The sequence below is a fragment of the Oncorhynchus kisutch genome, linkage group LG16 (genome assembly GCF_002021735.2).
Source record: "Oncorhynchus kisutch isolate 150728-3 linkage group LG16, Okis_V2, whole genome shotgun sequence".
Lineage (NCBI taxonomy): Eukaryota > Metazoa > Chordata > Actinopteri > Salmoniformes > Salmonidae > Oncorhynchus > Oncorhynchus kisutch.
This window is the reverse complement of record NC_034189.2, coordinates 721934-744931: the sequence shown is the minus strand read 5'-3', so window position 1 is coordinate 744931 and position 22998 is coordinate 721934. Positions and strand designations below refer to the sequence as shown.

The 22998-nt window shown below is 37.9% G+C and overlaps 1 protein-coding gene across 1 annotated transcript; it reads left to right on the top strand.

The window, feature by feature from the left end:
- The first annotated feature begins 4859 nt into the window (after positions 1–4859).
- LOC109881980 (proteasome subunit beta type-6) lies at positions 4860–19909 on the top strand. The gene is made up of 6 exons (XM_031791497.1): positions 4860–4992; positions 8863–8930; positions 10419–10550; positions 11006–11135; positions 12883–13027; positions 19670–19909. The coding sequence occupies exons 1-6, from the start codon at positions 4903–4905 to the stop codon at positions 19795–19797; spliced, it is 693 nt and encodes a 230-aa protein (XP_031647357.1). The 5' UTR covers positions 4860–4902; the 3' UTR covers positions 19798–19909.
- Positions 19910–22998: the final 3089 nt, after the last annotated feature.

The following is a 22998-nucleotide window of genomic DNA, read 5'->3' as shown; positions in this document are numbered from 1 at the left end:
ATACTATAAGAATAGAATAGTATGTCTGTTTGTGCTACTGTTTTACACACCAAGATAGAATTTGTGCGATAATTTCAGAAAGGCACTCCATAAACGGCGTTGTTTTGTCAAGCTACGTGAGGAGATGCGCCACTTGCGTACAAGTGCTCCAACTCGACTATTTCTTCCGTATCTTTGGTATCCACATAGACCCGTACGCCGGGTTGCCATGTTCGCGATTTTCTGGTTTACTTAAAAGACGATGTCGGGGGTGAAGATGTAATGGTAGCAGGTTTAGGGTTTTTGTGCTAGTTTTAAACTGCACCTCTACCTAACAAAAATATTAACGCAACCATTTCAACGATTTTACTGAGTTACAGTTTATATGAGGAAATCAGTCAATTCATTAGGCCCTAATGTATGGAATTTCACATGACTGGGGGTTCAGCAAGGTGGGCATGGGTGGGCATGGGCCCACCCACAGGGGAGCCAGGCTCAGCCAATCAGAATGAGTTTTCACCACAAAAAGGGCTTTATTACAGACAGAAATACACCTGTTTCATCAGCTGTTTGGTTATTTTTTTATTGAACCTTTATTTAACCAGGTAGGCAAGTTGAGAACAAGTTTTCATTTACAACTGCAACCTGGCCAAGATGAAGCAAAGCAGTGCGACACAAACAACAACACAGAGTTACACATGGAGTAAACAAACGTAGTCAATAATACAATAGAAAAGTCTATACAGTGTGTGCAAGTGAGGTAAGATTAGGGAGATAAGGCAATAAATAGGCCATAGTGGTGAAGTAATCACAATTTATTAATTAAACACTGGAGTGATAGATGTGCAGAAGATGAATGTGCAAGTAGACATACTGGGGTGCAAAGGAGAAGAAAAAAAACTATGGGGATGAGGTAGTTGGGTGGGCTATTTACAGACAGGCTGTGTATAGGTGCAATGATCTGTAAGCTGCTCTGACAGCTGATGCTTAAAGTTAGTGAGGGAGATATGAGTCTCCAGCTTCAGTGATTTTTGCAATTCGTTCCAGTCATTGGCGGCAGAGAACTGGAAGGAAGGTGGCCAAAGTTGGAATTGGCTTTGGGGATGACCAGTGAAATATACCTGCTGGAGTGCGTGCTACGGGTGGGAGTTTCTATGGTGACCAGTGAGCTGAGATAAGGCAGGGCTTTACCTAGCAAAGACTTATAGACGACCTGGAGCCAGTGGGTTTGGCGACGAATATGAAGCGAGGGCCAGTCAACGAGAGCATAGAGGTCGCAGTGGTGGGTAGTGTATGGGGCTTTGGTGACAAAATGGATGGCACTGTGATAGACTGCATCCAATTTGCTGTGTTGGAGGCTATTGTGTAAATGACATTGCCGAAGTCAAGGATCGGTAGGATAGTCAATTTGGCAGCATAAGTGAAGGAGGCTTTCTTGCGAAATAGGAAGCCGATTCTAGATTTAATTTTGGATGGGAGATGCTTAATGTGAGTCTGGAAGGAGAGTTTACAGTCTAACCAGACACCGATGCATTTGTAGTTGTCCACATATTCTAGGTCAGAACCGTCCAGAGTAGTGATGCTAGTTGGGCGGGCAGCAATCGGTTGAAGAGCATGCACTTAGTTTTACTAGCATTTAAAAGCACTTGGAGGCCATGGAAGGAGTGTTGTATGGCGTTGAAGGTCGTTTGGAGGTTTGTTAGCAGTGTCCAAAGAAGGGCCAGAAGTATACAGAATGGTGTCGTCTGCGCAGAGGTGGATCAGAGACTCACCAGCAGCAAGAGCGACATCGTTGATATATACAGAGAAAAGAGTAGGCCTGAGAATTGAACCCTGTGGCACCCCATAGAGACTGCCAGAGGTCCGGACAACAGGCCCTCCGATTTGACACACTGAACTCTGTCTGAGAAGTAGTTGGTGAACCAGGCGAGACAGTCATTTGAGAAACCAAGGCATTTAAGTCTGCCAATATGAATGCGTGATTGACAGAGTCGAAAGCCTTGGCCAGGTCGATGAATACGGTTGCACAGTATTGTCTTTTATCGATGGCGGTTATGATGTCGTTTAGGACCTTGAGTGTGGCTGAGGTACACCCGTGACCAGCTCTGAAACTAGATTGCATAGTACGGTGGGGATTCGAAATGGTCAGTGATCTGTTTGTTAAATTGGCTTTCAAAGACCTTAGAAAGGCAGGGTAGGATAGATATAGGTCTGTAACAGTTTGGGTCTAGAGTGTCACCCACTTTGAAGAGGGGGATGACCGCGGCAGCTTTCCAATCTTTAGGGATCTCGAACGATATGAAAGAGAGGTTGAACAGGCTAGTAATAGGGGCTGCAACAATTGCGGATAAATTTAGAAAGAGAGAGTCCAGATTGTCTAGCCCAGCTGATTTGTAGGAGTCCAGATTTTGCAGCTCTTTCAGAACATCAGCTATCTGGATTTGGGTGAAGTTGACCGGGGTTGGGGTAGCCAGGTGGAAAGCATGGCCACCGTAGAAAAATGCTTATTGAAATTCTCGATTATCGTTGTGGATTTTAATCATTGTGGAATCTGAAAAGACATCTCGAAAGCATTATGGTATACTTACTATACTAACATACATGCTATGTTAACTTACATGCTAAAAGAAAGGAATGAGGTGGGTAAGCAAAGTATTTATAAACAAAATATCTCTTAAACGTTTGTTAATTGTTGTTCTATTATCTATACATTAGGCCTGGCATATTCCCACATTCAGGGAGCTTTCCATTTTGATTGGGTTATTTGACCTAAAAACCTTTAAGGCCTACATATAGAAAAATAAGAAACAGCTCTGCATCTCTCCCCAGCAGGACAAGAGTGGCCAAACGGGTGTTTAACTTCCCCAGTGCCTCTGCATCTCTCCCCAGCAGGACAAGAGTGGCCAAACGGGTGTTTAACTTCCCCAGTGCCTCTGCATCTCTCCCCAGCAGGACAAGAGTGGCCAAACGGGTGTTTAACTTCCCCAGTGCCTCTGCAAGTGAGGAGAGGATATTCCCAGCTGCTGGCTGGCTCTCCAGAAACCATGCATGAGCCTGAAGCCACAGAGTGGCCAAACTCATGTTTCTAAAAATGAATATAAAAAATAAATTCGAAGGCAATAATAGAGTCATTTTTTAATTAATTTGTATTTCATTCTAAGTATATCACAGCATATATGCTCACATCTCAACCAGCTGCTATTGTCACGACTTCCGCCGAAGTCGGCTCCCCTCCTTTGTCATGTTCTGACCTTAGTTCTTTGTTTTTGTATGGTCAGGGCGTGAGTTGGGTGGGTTGTCTGTTGGTTTAGTATGGTCAGGGTGTGGGTTGGGTGGGTTGTCTGTTTGTTTTAGTATGGTCAGGGCGTGAGTTGGGGTGAACAGTCTATGTTCCTTTTTCTATGTTTTGGGATTTCTGTGTTTGGCCTGGTATGGTTCTCAATCAGAGGCAGCTGTCAATTGTTGTCCCTGATTGAGAATCATACTTAGGTAGCCTGGTTGTCCCTGATTGAGAATCATACTTAGGTAGCCTGGTTGTCCCTGATTGAGAATCATACTTAGGGAGCCTGGTTGTCCCTGATTGAGAACTATACTTAGGCAGCCTGGTTGTCCCTGATTGAGAACTATACTTAGGTAACCTGGTTGTCCCTGATTGAGAACTATACTTAGGGAGCCTGGTTGTCCCTGATTGAGAACCATACTTAGGGAGCCTGGTTGTCCCTGATTGAGAACCATACTTAGGCAGCCTGGTTTCACTTTTGAGTTGTGGGTGATTATTTTCCGTGTCAGTGTTTGTGCCAAATGGGGACTGTTTTGTTTATTTCACGTTGTTATTTTGTAGTTTAGTGTTCATGTAAATGAAGTATCGTTATGGACACTTACCACGCTTATAGTAAACCATACCAACTGCTTATAGTAGTAAACCATACCAACTGCTTATAGTAAACCATACCAACTGCTTATAGTAGTAAACCATACCAACTGCTTATAGTAAACCATATCAACTGCTTATAGTAGTAAACCATACCAACTGCTTATAGTAAACCATAGACACATTTGCATCTGTTGGCCATTAATTAGCCTATTACTTTCTATGACAATGTAGGCTCCTGTAGCCTACTGTTTTATAGGCTACGATAAATATGTTGAAATGATGATACCACTGGAGTCAGTGCAAATCAATTTGTGCCACTTGTGTAGCTTACCTGAAGCTGTCAAACTGATTTAATAATTAGCCTGTCACTTCAGTTTATGGTTTGTGTCATTATGCAGTTCTTAATGACCATGTTTAGTTCATGAAATGGGAAGTTATCAATTGTGATCACAGTCACAGTTTTATCGCAATTGTCGATCAGCTGTTAGAATGCATTAGATTGAAGGTAATAGTCAGTTAGATTAGGCAACAGGTAAAATAAACCAAAAAAACACTGGCTGTTGTTGACAAGCATAGGCCTATTCTGTTCAAATCCATATTATTAATATTTAATTCAGTGTTTGAAATTATGACCCCATCCCCAGTAGCCTATTCTAGTAACATTCGTTTTTTGAAGTTCAATAAGGGCAAATTATATTTTCTCTTGCGACATTCAAATACATTAGCTAGCAATAATTATTATTTTGATGGAAAACCGAATTTAGCTTCAAAGGTCGTTAGAAGTTAAATCGAGATTCCATCTTAATTCGCTCGATAACGTTATAGAAAATGTGTTTGACTAAATGTGTCAACCCATCTCTTGCTGTTAAAAAAAATCACAATGTAGGCTACTATTCAGACCTTGTGTGCAGCACTGTGAGATATCAGCTGATGTAAGAAGGGCTTTATAAATACATTTGATTTAAGTGCGGGTTTTGAGTAGTCAGAGGGAAAGCAAATTTTATCTTGACCTGGCAACCCTGGACGTTCACTAAATAAGTGGTTTCAAAATGGCGGCAGCAACGGCGATGCGGTTCGGTCAGCTCTCCTCCGGTAGCGACATGGCACCGGACTGGACCACGAAGGAAGTCAGCACCGGGGTAAGTGGTCCGCATGGTGTGGCTGAAACCGGTCCAGATAGGTTGTACCAGTACAAAGTTAGCCAGAACTTTGTTACCTCCGCTGAATGAGACAGCACTTCTGGCGACAGTCATTGTTAGCTAAATTACTAATGATAGCCTCTGCATCAAACCAAGTTCATTCATTATCATTTCTTGCTATCGCATACAACTAATTTAGTTAATTTGAGACAGTTGGCTAATGATTTTTGATTAGTTACATTTGAACAAAACTTAACCAAATATTTTATAAGTAAACCATGACAGACCACACACACGACCGCCTGTCGTTTCTAATGGAACAAGTCAGTCATAGTGGGCAGAGCCAAGCACTAGGTAGTGCGATCCTATTGGCCTGTTTTGACAAACATCTGCATATGTCTGTTCGGGAACGCCTACTCTGTGAAGTGCGCCTGTGCAATAACTCGATTCGCCTTTGCGCACCTTCTAAACAACGCGATTTTTAAAATATTTTGGGGAAGGGTAAAGTCTACAAATCTTAGGGCGCTCTTTTCATAACACATTTTAGTTTTGGGAACAGAGGAGATCAAATGTTTCATAGACGTGAAGAATGTCGGCCAAAAGCCCTGGTAGTGTCGTTCATATCACCGTTTCATCTATATCATCTACTGTATCTTGCCTATGCTGCTCTGTACCATCACTCATTCATATATCCTTATGTACATATTATTTATCCCCTTACACTGCGGATAAGACAGTAGTTTTATTGGAATTGTTAGTTAGATTACTTGTTCGTTATTACTGCATTGTCGGAACTAGAAGCACAAGCATTTCGCTACACTCGCATTAACATCTGCTAACCATGTGTATGTGACAAATAAAATTTGATTTGATTTTCAAAGCCCTGGTAGTGTCGTTCAGATCACCTTTTCAAAGCCCTGGTAGTGTCGTTCAGATCACCTTTTCAAAGCCCTGGTAGTGTCGTTCAGATCACCTTTTCAAAGCCCTGGTAGTGTCGTTCAGATCACCTTTTCAAAGCCCTGGTAGTGTCGTTCAGATCACCTTCTCAAAGCCCTGGTAGTGTCGTTCAGATCACCTTCTCAAAGCCCTGGTAGTGTCGTTCTGATTTCTATCACCAGAAGCATGTGGACAAGATGAAAACACACAGTGCATTCAGAAAGTTCTCTCTATGTTCTATATGTTAACCCTATATATTCTATATGTTCTCTATATAACCCTATATATTCTATATGTTAACCCTATATAACCCTATATATTCTATATGTTAACCCTATATAACCCTATATATTCTATATGTTAACCCTATATAACCTTATATATTATATATGTTAACCCTATATAACCCTATATATTCTATATGTTAACCCTATATATTCTATATGTTAACCCTATATAACCCTATATATTCTATATGTTAACCCTATATAACCCTATATATTCTATATGTTAACCCTATATAACCCTATATATTCTATATGTTAACCCTATATATTCTATATGTTAACCCTATATAACCCTATATATTCTATATGTTAACCCTATATAACCCTATATATTCTATATGTTATCTATATAACCCTATATATTCTATATGTTATCTATATATCCCTACATATTATATATGTTAACCCTATATATTCTATACGTTATCTATATAACCCTATATATTCTATATGTTATCTATATAACCCTATATATTCTATATGTTATCTATATAACCCTAGATATTATATATGTTAACCCTATATATTCTATATATTAACCCTATATATTAAATGTTAACCCTATATATTCTATATGTTCTCTATATAACCCTATATATTATGTGTTAACACTATATAACCCTATATATTATATGTTAACCCTATATAACCCTATATATTCTATATGTTGACCCTATATAACCCTATATATTATATATGTTAACCCTATATAACCCTATATATTCTATATGTTCTCTATATAACCCTATATATTATATATGTTCTCTATATAACCCTATATATTCTATATGTTCTCTATATAACCCTATATATTATATATGTTAACCCTATATAACCCTATATATTCTATATGTTGACCCTACATGACCCTATATATTATATATGTTAACCCTATATAACCCTATATATTATATATGTTCTCTATATAACCCTATATATTCTATATGTTCTCTATATAACCCTATATATTATATGTTAACACTATATAACCCTATATGTTATGTGTTAACCCTATATATTATGTGTTAACACTATATAACCCTATATGTTATGTGTTAACCCTATATAACCCTATATCCCTATATATTCTATATGTTATCTATATATCCCTATATATTATATATGTTATCCCTATATAGCCCTATATATTCTATATGTTATCTATATAACGTATATGTTAACCCTATATAACCCTATATATTCTATATGTTATCTATATAACGTATATGTTAACCCTATATAACCCTATATATTCTATATGTTAACCCTATATATTATATGTTAACCCTATATAACCCTATATATTCTATATGTTAACCCTATATATTATATGTTAACCCTATATCCCTATGTATTATATATGTTCTCTATATAACCCTATATATTCTATATGTTATCCCCATATATTCTGTGTTCTATATGTTATCCCTATATATTCTATATGTTATCCCTATATAACCCTATATATTCTATATGTTATCCCTATATATTCGAGTTCCTGTATGTTTCTTTCATCACACCATGTCACGTTGGCCATAAGGCATACGCCCCCGCCCCTCTTCTTACCAGAAAGATGTTCGTTTCTGTCCGCGCGATGCATGGAGAAACCCGCTGGCTGCACCGCTTCGGATTGCGTCTCTCCAGTGAGCCACGTTTCCGTGAAGCAGAGAACGTTACAGTCTCTGATGTCCCTCTGGAATGCTACCCTTGCTCGGATTTCATCAACCTTGTTGTCAAGAGACTGGACATTGGCAAGAAGAATGCTAGGGAGTGGTGCACGATGTGCCCGTCTCCGGAGTCTGACCAGAAGACCGCTTCGTTTCCCTCTTTTTCTGAGTCGTTTTTTTGGGTCGCTGCATGGGAACCATCCCGTGGCACTGGTTGTAAGGCAGAACACAGGATCCGCATCGCGAAAAACATATTCTTGGTCGTACTGGTGGTGAGTTGACGCTGATCTTATATTCAGTAGTTCTTCTCGGCTGTATGTGATGAAACCTAAGATGACCTGGGGTACTAGTGTAAGAAATAACACGTAAAAAAACAAAAAACTGCATAGTTTCCTAGGAACGCGAAGCGAGGCGGCCATCTCTGTCGGCGCCGGAGGTCCGACTTACTTGACTACGTCGCTAGTTGTTGTACTGAGGTCGCTGGAATACATAAGTAATGCTACCTTATATAATGTTACTTACCCTACATTATGCATCTCATATGCATACGTAGATACTGTACTCTATATCATCGACTGCATCCTTATGTAATACATGTATCACTAGCCACTTTAACTATGCCACTTGGTTTACATACTCATCTCATATGTATATACTGTACTCGATACCATCTACTGTGTCTTGCCTATGCTGCTCTGTACCATCACTCATTCATATATCCTTATGTACATATTCTTTATCCCCTTACACTTGTGTCTATAAGGTAGTAGTTTTGGAATTGTTAGCTAGATTACTTGTTGGTTATTACTGCATTGTCGGAACTAGAAGCACAAGCATTTCGCTACACTCGCATTAACATCTGCTAACCATGTGTATGTGACAAATAAATTTGATTTGATTTGATTCCCTATATATTCTATGTGTTCTCTATATAACCCTATGTTTACATGTCTCTTTCTGTCTCTCTCTTTCTGTCGCAGACCACCATTATGGCAGTGGAGTATGATGGAGGTGTGGTGATTGGTGCAGACTCCCGTACTACTACTGGGTGAGTTGTCTGTAACACGGAACCCAAACCGGAACCCAAAATGTATTTTGTCCCCCCACACCAAACACGACCACGACACGCAGGTTCAAATATCAAAACAAACTCTGAACCAATTACATTCATTTGGGGACAGGTCGAAAAGCATTAAACGTTTATAGTAATTTAGCTAGTTAGCTTGCACTTGCTAGCTAGCTAATTAGTCCTGGGGTATAAACATTGATTTGTTATTTTACCTAAAATGCACAAAGGCTTTCTACTCCGACAATTAATCCACACATAAAATGGTCAACCGAATCGTTTCTAGTCATCTCTCCTCCTTCCAGGCTTTTTCTCTTGACTTTATATTGCAATTGGGAATTTTTATAAATTAGGTGCATTACCGCCACTGACCTCGTTCGTCTTTCAGTCACCCACGTGGGTATAACCAATGAGGAAATGGCACGTGGGTACCTGCTTCTATAAACCAATGAGGAGATGGGAGAGGCAGGACTGGCAGCGTGATCTGCGTCAGAAATAGAACTGATTTCTATTTTAGCCCTTGACAACGCAGACGCTCGTTGGCGCTCGTTGGCGCTCGTTGGCGCTCGTTGGCGCTCGTGACGCGAGCTGTGAAGTCAGCCCGTTAGGGATGGGACCATTATGATTGTCTCTCTCTCTCTGTTTGTCTCTCTCTCTGTCTGTCTCTCTTTCTGTCTCTCTTTCTGTCTCTCTTTCTGTCTCTCTGTCTGTCTCTGTCTGTCTCTCTCTGTCTCTCTCACTCTCTCACTCTCTCTCTGTCTCTCTCACTCTCTCTCTGTCTCTCTCACTCTCTGTCTGTCTCTCTCTCTGTCTCTCTGTCTCTCTCACTCTCTCTCTGTCTCTCTGTCTCTCTCACTCTCTGTCTGTCTCTCTCTCTGTCTCTCTCTACTGTCTCTCTCTCTCTACTCTCTCTCTCTCCACTGTCTCTCTCTCTCTCTGTGTCTGTCTGTCTCACTCACTCACTCACTCACTCACTCACTCACTCACTCACTCACTCACTCACTCACTCACTCACTCACTCACTCACTCACTGAGATGTCTGTGTGTGTTAGGGATGTGACCATTGTGGTATTTCCCATTTCCTACTATTGTGATAGTTGTCATTTTTGTTGATGAGCTTGTAATGCATAAAGAAAAGACTGTCATACCTAGTGATGAAACCCCTGTCTCGAAAACAAATGGTTTGGACTTGAAGCTTCTCCACCCAACAGTTCTGCTCGTAAAATGACCAACTTTATCCACTTCATGTAAAAATAATAAACTTCTATTGGATAAATTACTACTACTATCTGCTAGAAAGTAAAGTTCACCCCCCCCCACCACCTAAAGTCAATGTGTTAAGACCATTGTCATGATTATTTTCACCTGATTGTTCATAATGGTTGGTTACACAACTATACAATCATTCAGCCCTAGTGTGTGTATCTAACCGTCTCTCTCTCACCTCTCTCTGCCTCTCTCTGTCTCTAGGGCCTACATAGCCAACCGCGTGACAGACAAGTTGACTCCTATTCATGACAGAATCTTCTGCTGTCGGTCTGGTTCTGCTGCCGATACTCAGGCTATAGCTGATGTTGTTACCTACCAGCTGGGGTTCCACAGGTAGACTATATTTACAGTTCAACCACGTATCACAGCCGTATCAGTCATAGTACAAGTGGAATCAGTATGTTAGGTACACACTGTCCTCTACTGTATCCACACTACTGTAAAATACAACAGTATGTTAGGTACACACTGTCCTCTACTGTATCCACACTACTGTAAAATACAACAGTATGTTAGGTACACACTGTCCTCTACTGTATCCACACTACTGTAAAATACAACAGTATGTTAGGTACACACTGTCCTCTACTGTATCCACACTACTGTAAAATACAACAGTATGTTAGGTACACACTGTCCTCTACTGTATCCACACTACGGTAAAATACAACAGTATGTTGGGTACACACTGTCCTCTACTGTATCCACACTACTGTAAAATACAACAGTATGTTAGGTACACACTGTCCTCTACTGTATCCACACTACTTCCTCCCTCTCTTCCCCAGTATTGAGCTGGATGAAGCCCCATTGGTCCAGACAGCTGCCAATCTATTTAAGGCGTCCTGCTATAGGTACAGAGAGGAGCTGATGGCCGGGATCATCGTGGCGGGATGGGACAAGAGACGGGGAGGACAGGTTAGACTCTCCACTATCAGACACTACTCAAAACTTACTCTCTCCACTACCAGACACTACTCACTTACTCTCTCCACTACCAGACACTACTCAGTACTTACTCTCTCCACTATCAGACACTACTCACTTACTCTCTCCACTATCAGACACTACTCACTTACTCTGTCCTTCTCTCTCCACTATCACACTACTCAATACTTACTCTCTCCACTATCAGACACTACTCAGTACTTACTCTCTCCACTATCAGACACTACTCAGTACTTACTCTCTCCACTATCAGACACTACTCACTACTTACTCTCTCCACTATCAGACACTACTCAGTACTTACTCTCTCCACTATCAGACACTACTCACTACTTACTCTCTCCACTATCAGACACTACTCACTACTTACTCTCTCCACTATCAGACACTACTCAGTACTTACTCTCTCCACTATCAGACACTACTCAGTACTTACTCTCTCCACTATCAGACACTACTCAGTACTTACTCTCTCCACTATCAGACACTACTCACTACTTACTCTCTCCACTACCAGACACTACTCACTACTTACTCTCTCCACTACCAGACACTACTCAGTTCTTACTCTCTCCACTACCAGACACTACTCAGTACTTACTCTCTCCACTATCAGACACTACTCAGTACTTACTCTCTCCACTATCAGACACTACTCAGTACTTACTCTCTCCACTATCAGACACTACTCACTTACTCTCTCCACTACCAGACACTACTCACTTACTCTCTCCACTATCAGACACTACTCACTACTTACTCTCTCCACTATCAGACACTACTCACTACTTACTCTCTCCACTATCAGACACTACTCACTACTTACTCTCTCCACTATCAGACACTACTCACTACTTACTCTCTCCACTATCAGACACTACTCACTTACTCTGTCCTTCTCTCTCTCTTTCCTCTTGTCCAGTAGGAGATATAGGTATGCTGATCAGACAGCCTTTATCAGTCGGACCCAAACACACACACACACACACTCTCTATTTTTCCGCTTCTCTCCCTGTTGATGGAATTTATTTGAAGAGGGAGGATGGGGAGTCTCACGGAATCCCCTAATCTTTGTCGGCTGGGTAGCAGGACATTGTGTGCGTATGTGTGTGTGTGTGCGTGTGAATGTGTGCGTGTGAATGTGTGCGTGTGAATGTGTGCGTGTGAATGTGTGTGTGTGAATGTGTGTGTGCGTATGTTTGTGTGAGTGAATGTGTGTGCGTATGTTAGTGTGAATGTGTGTGTGCGTATGTTTGTGTGAATGTGTGTGCGTATGTTAGTGTGAATGTGTGTGTGCGTATGTTTGTGTGAATGTGTGTGTGTGAATGTGTGTGTGTGAATGTGTGTGTGAATGTGTGTGTGCGTATGTTTGTGTGTGTTTGTGTGAGTGTGTGTGTGTGAATGTGTGTGTGCGTATGTTTGTGTGCGTGTGTGTGTGTGTGTGCGTGTGTGTGTGTGCGTATGTGTGTGTGTGAATGTGTGTGTGTGTGTGAATGTGTGCATGAGAAGTCAGTATAAATGAATTGTTTTGTTCAACAGACCAGAACGTTCCCGTGAATAAACCTTATTGACTATTTTAGCTGGGCCTCCGTCTGTTTCATTTCAATCAGTATCTTACACATCCTGATTAACAGACTGAGTAGTTTAATTGAATTGGTTTATGAACATTGAGAACATAATTCTCGTGACACTCCCCCCCCCCCCCCTCCCCCCCCAGGTGTACACTGTCCCAGTAGGAGGTATGCTGGTCAGACAGCCTGTATCAGTTGGAGGGTCAGGATCCACCTATATCTATGGTTACATGGACTCCAACTACAAACCCAACATGACAAAGGACCAGTGTCTTCGCCTGGTATCTGGAGGTACAAACACAAAACAAATCTTGTTCTTTGTTCAGTTTTGAGACTGGAGCGCGTGCTACTGGTGGGTGTTGCTATGGTGACCAGTGAGCTGATATAAGGCGGGGCTTTACCTAGCAAAGACTTATAGATGACCTGGAGCTAGTGGGTTTGGCAACCAATATGAAGCTAGGGCCAGCCAGCGAGGGCCAGCCAACGAGAGCACACAGGTCGCAGTGGTGGGCAGTATATGGGGCTTTGGTGACAACACGGATGTCACTGTGATAGACTACATCCAGTTTGCTGAGTAGAGTGTTTGAGTTTATTTTGTAAATTACATCACCGAAGTCAAGGATCGGTAGAATAGTCAGTTTTACGAGGGTATGTTTGGCAGCATGAGTGAAGGATGCTTTGTTGCGAAATAAGTTTGAGTGAGTTTGGAAGGAGAGTTTACAATCTAACCAGGTATTTGTAGTTGTCCACATATTCGAGGCCAGATGTGTGACAAACAGGTGCTGTTAAATTACAGTATTATAAACAGGTGCTGTTAGATTACAGTATTATAAACAGGTGCTGTTAGATTACAGTATTATAAACAGGTGCTGTTAGATTACAGTATTATAAACAGGTGCTGTTAGATTACAGTATTATAAACAGGTGCTGTTAGATTACAGTATTATAAACAGGTGCTGTTAGATTACAGTATAACAGGTGCTGTTAGATTACAGTATTATAACAGGTGCTGTTAGATTACAGTATTATAAACAGGTGCTGTTAGATTACAGTATTATAAACAGGTGCTGTTAGATTACAGTATTATAAACAGGTGCTGTTAGATTACAGTATTATAAACAGGTGCTGTTAGATTACAGTATTATAAACAGGTGCTGTTAGATTACAGTATTATAAACAGGTGCTGTTAGATTACAGTATTATAAACAGGTGCTGTTAGATTACAGTATTATAAACAGGTGCTGTTAGATTACAGTATTATAAAACAGGTGCTGTTAGATTACAGTATTATAAACAGGTGCTGTTAGATTACAGTATTATAAACAGGTGCTGTTAGATTACAGTATTATAAACAGGTGCTGTTAGATTACAGTATTATAAACAGGTGCTGTTAGATTACAGTATTATAAACAGGTGCTGTTAGATTACAGTATTATAAACAGGTGCTGTTAGATTACAGTATTATAAACAGGTGCTGTTAGATTACAGTATTATAAACAGGTGCTGTTAGATTACAGTATTATAAACAGGTGCTGTTAGATTACAGTATTATAAACAGGTGCTGTTAGATTACAGTATTATAAACAGGTGCTGTTAGATTACAGTATTATAAACAGGTGCTGTTAGATTACAGTATTATAAACAGGTGCTGTTAGATTACAGTATTATAAACAGGTGCTGTTAGATTACAGTATTATAAACAGGTGCTGTTAGATTACAGTATTATAAACAGGTGCTGTTAGATTACAGTATTATAAACAGGTGCTGTTAGATTACAGTATTATAAACAGGTGCTGTTAGATTACAGTATTATAAACAGGTGCTGTTAGATTACAGTATTATAAACAGGTGCTGTTAGATTACAGTATTATAAACAGGTGCTGTTAGATTACAGTATTATAAACAGGTGCTGTTAGATTACAGTATTATAAACAGGTGCTGTTAGATTACAGTATTATAAACAGGTGCTGTTAGATTACAGTATTATAAACAGGTGCTGTTAGATTACAGTATTATAAACAGGTGCTGTTAGATTACAGTATTATAAACAGGTGCTGTTAGATTACAGTATTACAAACAGGTGCTGTTAGATTACAGTATTACAAACAGGTGCTGTTAGATTACAGTATTACAAACAGGTGCTGTTAGATTACAGTATTACAAACAGGTGCTGTTAGATTACAGTATTACAAACAGGTGCTGTTAGATTACAGTATTATAAACAGGTGCTGTTAGATTACAGTATTATAAACAGGTGCTGTTAGATTACAGTATTATAAACAGGTGCTGTTAGATTACAGTATTATAAACAGGTGCTGTTAGATTACAGTATTATAAACAGGTGCTGTTAGATTACAGTATTATAAACAGGTGCTGTTAGATTACAGTATTATAAACAGGTGCTTTTAGATTACAGTATTATAAACAGGTGCTGTTAGATTACAGTATTATAAACAGGTGCTGTTAGATTACAGTATTATAAACAGGTGCTGTTAGATTACAGTATTATAAACAGGTGCTGTTAGATTACAGTATTATAAACAGGTGCTGTTAGATTACAGTATTATAAACAGGTGCTGTTAGATTACAGTATTATAAACAGGTGCTGTTAGATTACAGTATTATAAACAGGTGCTGTTAGATTACAGTATTATAAACAGGTGCTGTTAGATTACAGTATTACAAACAGGTGCTGTTAGATTACAGTATTACAAACAGGTGCTGTTAGATTACAGTATTACAAACAGGTGCTGTTAGATTACAGTATTACAAACAGGTGCTGTTAGATTACAGTATTATAAACAGGTGCTGTTAGATTACAGTATTATAAACAGGTGCTGTTAGATTACAGTATTATAAACAGGTGCTGTTAGATTACAGTATTATAAACAGGTGCTGTTAGATTACAGTATTATAAACAGGTGCTGTTAGATTACAGTATTATAAACAGGTGCTGTTAGATTACAGTATTATAAACAGGTGCTGTTAGATTACAGTATTATAAACAGGTGCTGTTAGATTACAGTATTATAAACAGGTGCTGTTAGATTACAGTATTATAAACAGGTGCTGTTAGATTACAGTTGTATAATTTTTCTGACCATTTGGAACAGTGTAAACAACACTAAATAAATTCTAAGTAATAACAGAGTTCTAACGGAAATACATATTTAAAGCTTTTATTACATTAAAAAATATTAAAAACTGCTATATTATATTAACTATATTAACTTGTTAACTTATATTAACTATATTAACTTGTTAACTTATATTAACTAATATTATATTAACTATATTAACTTGTTAACTTATATTAACTAATATTATATTAACTATAATATATTAACTATATTAACTTGTTAACTTATATTAACTATATTATTATATTAACTATAATTAAATGAACTATAATATTATACTAACTATAATTTAAATGAACTATAATTAAATGAACTATAATATTATATTAACTATAATTAAATGAACTATAATATTATACTAACTATAATTTAAATGAACTATAATTAAATGAACTATAATATTATATTAACTATAATTAAATGAACTATAATATTATATTAACTATAATTAAATGAACTATAATATTATATTAACTATAATTAAATGAACTATAATATTATATTAACTATAATTAAATGAACTATAATATTATATTAACTATAATTAATGAACTATAATATTATATTAACTATAATTAAATGAACTATAATATTATATTAACTATAATTAAATGAACTATAATATTATATTAACTATAATTAAATGAACTATAATATTATATTAACTATAATTAAATTAACTATAATATTATACTAACTATAATTTAAATGAACTATAATTAAATGAACTATAATATTATATTAACTATAATTAAATGAACTATAATATTATATTAACTATAATTAAATGAACTATAATATTATATTAACTATAATTAAATGAAATATAATATTATATTAACTATAATTAAATGAACTATAATATTATATTAACTATATTAACTTGTTAACTTATATTAACTAATATTATATTAACTATAATTAAATGAACTATAATATTATATTAACTATAATTAAATGAACTATAATATTATATTAACTATAATTAAATTAACTATAATATTATATTAACTATAATTAAATTAACTATAATATTATATTAACTATAATTAAATTAACTATAATATTATATTAACTATAATTAAATTAACTATAATATTATACTAACTAGAATTTAAATGAACTATAATTAAATGAACTATAATATTATATTAACTATAATTAAATGAACTATAATATTATATTAACTATAATTAAATGAACTATAATATTATATTAACTATAATTAAATGAACTATAATATTATATTAACTATAATTAAATGAACTATAATATTATATTAACTATAATTAAATTAACTATAATATTATATTAACTATAATTAAATTAACTATAATATTATATTAACTATAATTAAATGAACTATAATATTATATTAACTATAATTAAATGAACTATAATATTATACTAACTAGAATTTAAATGAACTATAATTAAATGAACTATAATATTATATTAACTATAATTAAATGAACTATAATATTATATTAACTATAATTAAATGAACTATAATATTATATTAACTATAATTAAATGAAATATAATATTATATTAACTATAATTAAATGAACTATAATATTATATTAACTATAATTAAATGAACTATAATATTATATTAACTATAATTAAATGAAATATAATATTATATTAACTATAATTAAATGAACTATAATATTATATTAACTATAATTAAATGAACTATATTATTATATTCACAGCTTTATTATTATTTAGTATTTTCACCCCTTTTCTCCTCCCCAATTTTGTGGTTTCCACTTATTATATTAACAGTATTGTTATATTCCCTGCATCATTATATTAACTATTATGATTATATTAGCTATTATTACATTAACTATTATGATTATATTAGCTATTATTATATTAACTATTATGATTGTATTAGCTATTATTACATTAACTATTATGATTGTATTAGCTATTATTATATTAACTGCTATTATGTTAACTATATTATTCCCCCGACAGCCCTGTTATCATGTTAACTATATTATTCCCCCGACAGCCCTGTTATCATGTTAACTATATTATTCCCCCGACAGCCCTGTCCCTGTTATCATGTTAACTATATTATTCCCCCGACAGCCCTGTTATCATGTTAACTATATTATTCCCCCGACAGCCCTGTTATCATGTTAACTATATTATTCCCCCGACAGCCCTGTTATCATGTTAACTATATTATTCCCCCGACAGCCCTGTTATCATGTTAACTATATTATTCCCCCGACAGCCCTGTTATCATGTTAACTATATTATTCCCCCGACAGCCCTGTTATCATGTTAACTATATTATTCCCCCGACAGCCCTGTTATCATGTTAACTATATTATTCCCCCGACAGCCCTGTTATCATGTTAACTATATTATTCCCCGACAGCCCTGTTATCATGTTAACTATATTATTCCCCCGACAGCCCTGTTATCATGTTAACTATATTATTCCCCCGACAGCCCTGTTATCATGTTAACTATATTATTCCCCCGACAGCCCTGTTATCATGTTAACTATATTATTCCCCCGACAGCCCTGTTATCATGTTAACTATATTATTCCCCCGACAGCCCTGTTATCATGTTAACTAAATTATTCCCCCGACAGCCCTGTTATCATGTTAACTATATTATTCCCCCGACAGCCCTGTTATCATGTTAACTATATTATTCCCCCGACAGCCCTGTTCCTGTTATCATGTTAACTATATTATTCCTCCGACAGCCCTGTCCCTGTTATCATGTTAACTATATTATTCCCCCGACAGCCCTGTCCCTGTTATCATGTTAACTATATTATTCCCCCGACAGCCCTGTTATCATGTTAACTATATTATTCCCGACAGCCCTGTCCCTGTTATCATGTTAACTATATTATTCCCCCGACAGCCCTGTTATCATGTTAACTATATTATTCCCCCGACAGCCCTGTCCCTGTTATCATGTTAACTATATTATTCCCCCGACAGCCCTGTTATCATGTTAACTATATTATTCCCCCGACAGCCCTGTCCCTGTTATCATGTTAACTATATTATTCCCCCGACAGCCCTGTCCCTGTTATCATGTTAACTATATTATTCCCCCGACAGCCCTGTTATCATGTTAACTATATTATTCCCCCGACAGCCCTGTTATCATGTTAACTATATTATTCCCGACAGCCCTGTCCCTGTTATCATGTTAACTATATTATTCCCCCGACAGCCCTGTTATCATGTTAACTATATTATTCCCGACAGCCCTGTCCCTGTTATCATGTTAACTATATTATTCCCCCGACAGCCCTGTTATCATGTTAACTATATTATTCCCCCGACAGCCCTGTCCCTGTTATCATGTTAACTATATTATTCCCCCGACAGCCCTGTTATCATGTTAACTATATTATCCCCCGACAGCCCTGTTATCATGTTAACTATATTATTCCCCGACAGCCCTGTCCCTGTTATCATGTTAACTATATTATTCCCCCGACAGCCCTGTCCCTGTTATCATATTATTCCCCCGACAGCCCTGTTATCATGTTAACTATATTATTCCCCCGACAGCCCTGTTATCATGTTAACTATATTATTCCCGACAGCCCTGTCCCTGTTATCATGTTAACTATATTATTCCCCCGACAGCCCTGTCCCTGTTATCATATTATTCCCCCGACAGCCCTGTCCCTGTTATCATATTAACTATATTATCCCCGACAGCCCTGTTATCATGTTAACTATATTATTCCCCCGACAGCCCTGTTATCATGTTAACTATATTATTCCCCCGACAGCCCTGTCCCTGGCTATGGAGAGAGATGGGTCCAGTGGAGGCGTGGTCCGGCTGGCAGCCATCTCAGAGACTGGAGTGGACAGACAGGTCATCCTGGGAAACCAGCTACCTAAATGGTCTACTGCTTAAAGACAGAGACACACAGTTCTGCAGACCAGGCACCTAAATGCATGAGTTTGTAAAGCCCTTCAGATTTCTAATAAAAATAAGCAAATTTAAATAAAGTTGTTTTGGAAGTAAATATTGTTTCTTTTGTGGTCACTGATGAACAGCCTGTTTAATTGTTAATCAGAAAGGGAGAGACTGGAGTGTAGATATACCCTACTGTCTGTCTAAAGGACTGGAGATATACCCTACTGTCTGTCTAAAGGACTGGAGATATACCCTACTGTCTGTCTAAAGGACTGGAGATATACCCTACTGTCTGTTTAAAGGACTGGAGATATACCCTACTGTCTAAAGGACTGGAGATATACCCTACTGTCTGTCTAAAGGACTGGAGATATACCCTACTGTCTAAAGGACTGGAGATATACCTTACTGTTTAAAGGACTGGAGATATACCCTACTGTCTGTCTAAAGGACTGGAGATATACCCTACTGTCTGTCTAAAGGACTGGAGATATACCCTACTGTCTAAAGGACTGGAGATATACCTTACTGTTTAAAGGACTGGAGATATACCCTACTGTCTGTTTAAAGGACTGGAGATATACCCTACTGTCTGTCTAAAGGACTGGAGATCTACCCTACTGTCTAAAGGACTGGAGATATACCCTACTGTCTGTCTAAAGGACTGGAGATATACCCTACTGTCTGTCTAAAGGACTGGAGATATACCCTACTGTCTGTCTAAAGGACTGGAGATATACCCTACTGTCTGTTTAAAGGACTGGAGATATACCCTACTGTCTAAAGGACTGGAGATATACCCTACTGTCTGTCTAAAGGACTGGAGATATACCCTACTGTCTAAAGGACTGGAGATATACCTTACTGTTTAAAGGACTGGAGATATACCCTACTGTCTGTCTAAAGGACTGGAGATATACCCTACTGTCTGTCTAAAGGACTGGAGATATACCCTACTGTCTAAAGGACTGGAGATATACCTTACTGTTTAAAGGACTGGAGATATACCCTACTGTCTGTTTAAAGGACTGGAGATATACCCTACTGTCTGTCTAAAGGACTGGAGATCTACCCTACTGTCTAAAGGACTGGAGATATACCCTACTGTCTGTCTAAAGGACTGGAGATATACCCTACTGTCTGTCTAAAGGACTGGAGATATACCCTACTGTCTGTCTAAAGGACTGGAGATATACCCTACTGTCTGTCTAAAGGACTGGAGATATACCCTACTGTCTGTTTAAAGGACTGGAGATATACCCTACTGTCTGTCTAAAGGACTGGAGATATACCCTACTGTCTGTCTAAAGGACTGGAGATATACCCTACTGTCTGTTTAAAGGACTGGAGATATACCCTACTGTCTAAAGGACTGGAGATATACCCTACTGTCTAAAGGACTGGAGATATACCCTACTGTCTAAAGGACTGGAGATATACCCTACTGTCTAAAGGACTGGAGATATACCCTACTGTCTAAAGGACTGGAGATATACCCTACTGTCTGTCTAAAGGACTGGAGATATACCCTACTCTCTGTCTAAAGGACTGGAGATATACCCTACTGTCTGTCTAAAGGACTGGAGATATACCCTACTGTCTGTCTAAAGGACTGGAGATATACCCTACTGTCTGTCTAAAGGACTGGAGATATACCCTACTGTCTGTCTAAAGGACTGGAGATATACCCTACTGTCTTTCTAAAGGACTGGAGATATACCCTACTGTCTGTCTAAAGGACTGGAGATATACCCTACTGTCTGTCTAAAGGACTGGAGATATACCCTACTGTCTGTCTAAAGGACTGGAGATATACCCTACTGTCTGTCTAAAGGACTGGAGATATACCCTACTGTCTGTCTAAAGGACTGGAGATATACCCTACTGTCTGTCTAAAGGACTGGAGATATACCCTACTGTCTGTCTAAAGGACTGGAGATATACCCTACTGTCTGTCTAAAGGACTGGAGATATACCCTACTGTCTGTCTAAAGGACTGGATATATACCCTACTGTCTGTCTAAAGGACTGGAGATATACCCTACTGTCTAAAGGACTGGAGATATACCCTACTGTCTGTGTAAAGGACTGGAGATATACCCTACTGTCTGTGTAAAGGACTGGAGATATACCCTACTGTCTGTGTAAAGGACTGGAGATATACCCTACTGTCTAAAGGACTGGAGATATACCCTACTGTCTGTCTAAAGGACTGGAGATACCCTACTGTCTAAAGGACTGGAGATATACCCTACTGTCTGTCTAAAGGACTGGAGATATACCCTACTGTCTGTCTAAAGGACTGGAGATATACCCTACTGTCTGTTTAAAGGACTGGAGATATACCCTACTATCTAAAGGACTGGAGATATACCCTACTGTCTGTCTAAAGGACTGGAGATATACCCTACTGTCTAAAGGACTGGAGATATACCCTACTATCTGTCTAAAGGACTGGATATATACCTTACTGTTTAAAGGACTGGAGATATACCCTACTGTCTGTTTAAAGGACTGGAGATCTACCCTACTGTCTAAAGGACTGGAGATATACCCTACTGTCTGTTTAAAGGACTGGAGATATACCCTACTGTCTAAAGGACTGGAGATATACCCTACTGTCTGTCTAAAGGACTGGAGATATACCCTACTGTCTGTCTAAAGGACTGGAGATATACCCTACTGTCTGTCTAAAGGACTGGAGATATACCCTACTGTCTGTCTAAAGGACTGGAGATATACCCTACTGTCTGTTTAAAGGACTGGAGATATACCCTACTGTCTAAAGGACTGGAGATATACCCTACTATCTGTCTAAAGGACTGGAGATATACCTTACTGTTTAAAGGACTGGAGATATACCCTACTGTCTGTTTAAAGGACTGGAGATATACCCTACTGTCTGTCTAAAGGACTGGAGATCTACCCTACTGTCTAAAGGACTGGAGATATACCCTACTATCTGTCTAAAGGACTGGAGATATACCTTACTGTTTAAAGGACTGGAGATATACCCTACTGTCTGTTTAAAGGACTGGAGATATACCCTACTGTCTGTCTAAAGGACTGGAGATATACCCTACTGTCTGTCTAAAGGACTGGAGATCTACCCTACTGTCTAAAGGACTGGAGATATACCCTACTGTCTGTTTAAAGGACTGGAGATATACCCTACTGTCTAAAGGACTGGAGATATAC

Bases quoted from the DNA above. Each gene is read 5' to 3' on its own strand.
- LOC109881980 (XM_031791497.1), top strand. From the start codon at position 4,903: ATGGCGGCAGCAACGGCGATGCGGTTCGGTCAGCTCTCCTCCGGTAGC. The intron at 8,931-10,418 runs GTGAGTTGTCTG...CTCTGTCTCTAG, and splicing joins GACTCCCGTACTACTACTGG to GGCCTACATAGCCAACCGCG. The intron at 13,028-19,669 runs GTACAAACACAA...TTCCCCCGACAG, and splicing joins TCTTCGCCTGGTATCTGGAG to CCCTGTCCCTGGCTATGGAG.